We start from the raw sequence: 2,282 nt of genomic DNA, 5'->3' as shown, positions 1-2,282 counted from the left end.
GGCCTAGTACTCTGTATTTAAACAAATTCCTCTAAGTCATTCTGATTTAGGTGGTCTGTAGCTGTGCTGCCGAACACTGGCATAACATTTCTTCATTTGGATCATACAGGTATAAGCCTATATACTATGTGTTTTAAAAGTGTTTTGAAATCTATGATTGAAAGACTGCTATGCCAAGTTACTAGTTTCACGATCTAACAAATGAATAGAAGACTCATGAGGCCAATTACATGATGTTCAAGAATTAGGCTCTGTAGTTAGACTGCCTGAGTTTTAATTCCCATTCCTGTGGCTGCTGGCAGCAGGTCCTTGGGCAACTCAACCTCTCCACACCTCAGTTTCCTCAACTATAGAAGAGGGATAATAATAATAATAATATTAATAATAATAATACCAAGTAGTTAGGTTATTGTGAAGATTAAATGACATAATTTATACAAAATGCTTATCACAGGGCCTGGCACAGATTAAATGTTCGAAAAAGTTTGGATGCCAATGATATTTGTTTGTGCAAATAACAGCAAACAAAAATTACAGTAAAGGGAATTGCATATTTTTATGTCACAACTTTCTTCCTAGGTAACTGTGAGCACTTTGCAAAGAATATCAAGTTAATTAGCATAGATTCCCTAGGAGATAGTCAAGGGTTCTTTAGCCACTTTACAGTAGCTCCTTTGAACTGCTTATGTCATATATGTGTTAAATCATGTTGATAGTTCTTTGTCCCATTGGGTGGGTGTCTAGGTCTCTTCCAACTCTGGCCACATAGACTGATTTCACTCACAGATGAGTAGGGTGTATCTTCCTCCTCCAGGGAGTGCACACATTTTCTTTTGATGAGATTGTCATTTACTTGATAAAGTGGAACAGATAATCTCTGTTGGTCATGATTAATGGACTCGACAGTCATGGTTTGGAGAAAATGGCTGCCATGGTCTCTGATCAATAACTGCAGGGAACAGAGGATTTGAGGGATGAATGGTGGCACCTCCTTCACAGATACTGGGCTTTTTGACTTTGTTTAGGTTTCTTTATGCCCATGTACCTCTCCTCTAAATAGGTGTAAGCCTCATTTAAAGTGAAAGTTTGAGATTGGCTTGATTTAAGATGGCCTGTTTCCCAGTGTTATGAAAATGCCAGCATAGACTGGATTTTTGGTTTTCTTGCTAATTGAATTGAAGTATTACCAGAATGAGAAATGATGAACAGATTTATTGTTATTTCTGTCTCATACTAAGCTCTTCTCCAGTGGTCCTCAAAGTGCTGCCCACTGGAATCCCAAACTTTTTTCAACCCCCAGAGTTCTGATTTAATTCGTCAGGGGTTTGACCTTGAGACTAGGAATTTTTTTTTTTTTTCACACACAAGTGCTTTATTGACTACAATGGTAAATTGACACGTATATAAAACGCTGTGACAGAGGTGACAACCTCAGGCCACTGGCAGCTACTAGTACCCCCCATAATGTTTTATGATCTCCGAAATTGTTTGGGAAATCATCAGTGATCCAGTGACAAAAAAAATGATGAATGAGATGGTCAGAAGGAGGCCAAGACCAGGGCCCAGATGTTCAGGCACTTGGCGGTGGAGGCATAAGTCTGGGCCCCAAAAATGTCACCCACCATCTTCCGGTCCCTAGACTTCACGGAGTAGGCGAAGGCCATGAAGCCCAGGCAGCACCAGTTCATGAAGATGGTGGGCACGGCTGTCTCACTACGGATGTTGATCACAGTGGTTGTCACGGGAGCTGAGCTCTGGGGCACCCTGAGTACAGCCACCTCGTGCTCCTCCTTGAGCATCTCATAGGTTGGGGGGACGCCGTTGTGGGCACCCAGGAAGAAGTGCTGGGAATTGTGGCTCATGGTGGGAGATGGAGCACCTGTGGTGTGGATGTGGATGCCTGACCGTGCTCTGGGCCCTCGAGACTAGGAATTTGAAATGCTCCTCAGGTGATTCTAATATTCATCCAAGATTGAGAAGCTCTGCTTTACAGGATAGTTTCACACATTCTCATCTTTGGATTTTTATGTGCACATTCCCTGATATGTCCAATTTGTCTTCCCAGAGTTTTCACATTGCGAACTTTTAAAAATAAAGAGACATTAAAAATTACTTTAAACCAGTTGTTCTCGACCAGGACTGATTTTGCTCCTCAGGGGACATTTGGCAATGTCTTGAGACATTTTTGATAGTTACAACTGGGCCAGGGGAAAGTGTATCCTACTGGAATCTAGTGGGTAGACACCAGGGATGCTGCCAAACATCCTCCATGCACAGAAGAG

General features: G+C 42.0%; 1 protein-coding gene across 1 annotated transcript; it reads right to left on the bottom strand.

The window, feature by feature from the left end:
* Positions 1–347: 347 nt before the first annotated feature.
* On the bottom strand, positions 348–1,862 carry LOC118531739 (interferon-induced transmembrane protein 3-like). Its single transcript, XM_078057449.1, has 2 exons — positions 1,549–1,862; positions 348–390 (listed from the first exon to the last, which is right to left on the bottom strand). Exons 1-2 carry the CDS (start codon positions 1,860–1,862, stop codon positions 348–350), a joined length of 357 nt encoding a protein of 118 aa, XP_077913575.1.
* Positions 1,863–2,282: the final 420 nt, after the last annotated feature.

This window comes from Halichoerus grypus, chromosome 10 (genome assembly GCF_964656455.1).
Source record: "Halichoerus grypus chromosome 10, mHalGry1.hap1.1, whole genome shotgun sequence".
Taxonomy (NCBI): domain Eukaryota; kingdom Metazoa; phylum Chordata; class Mammalia; order Carnivora; family Phocidae; genus Halichoerus; species Halichoerus grypus.
Note: the sequence above shows the minus strand (reverse complement) of the source record. Positions and strands in the feature narration are given on the sequence as shown.

Excerpts from the sequence above, each read along its gene's own strand:
- LOC118531739 (XM_078057449.1), bottom strand. The coding sequence starts at position 1,862 with ATGAGCCACAATTCCCAGCACTTCTTCCTGGGTGCCCACAACGGCGTC. Across the intron at positions 391-1,548 it reads ATCTGGGCCCTGGTCTTGGC|TATTATTATTAATATTATTA; the intron begins CTCCTTCTGACC and ends ACTACTTGGTAT.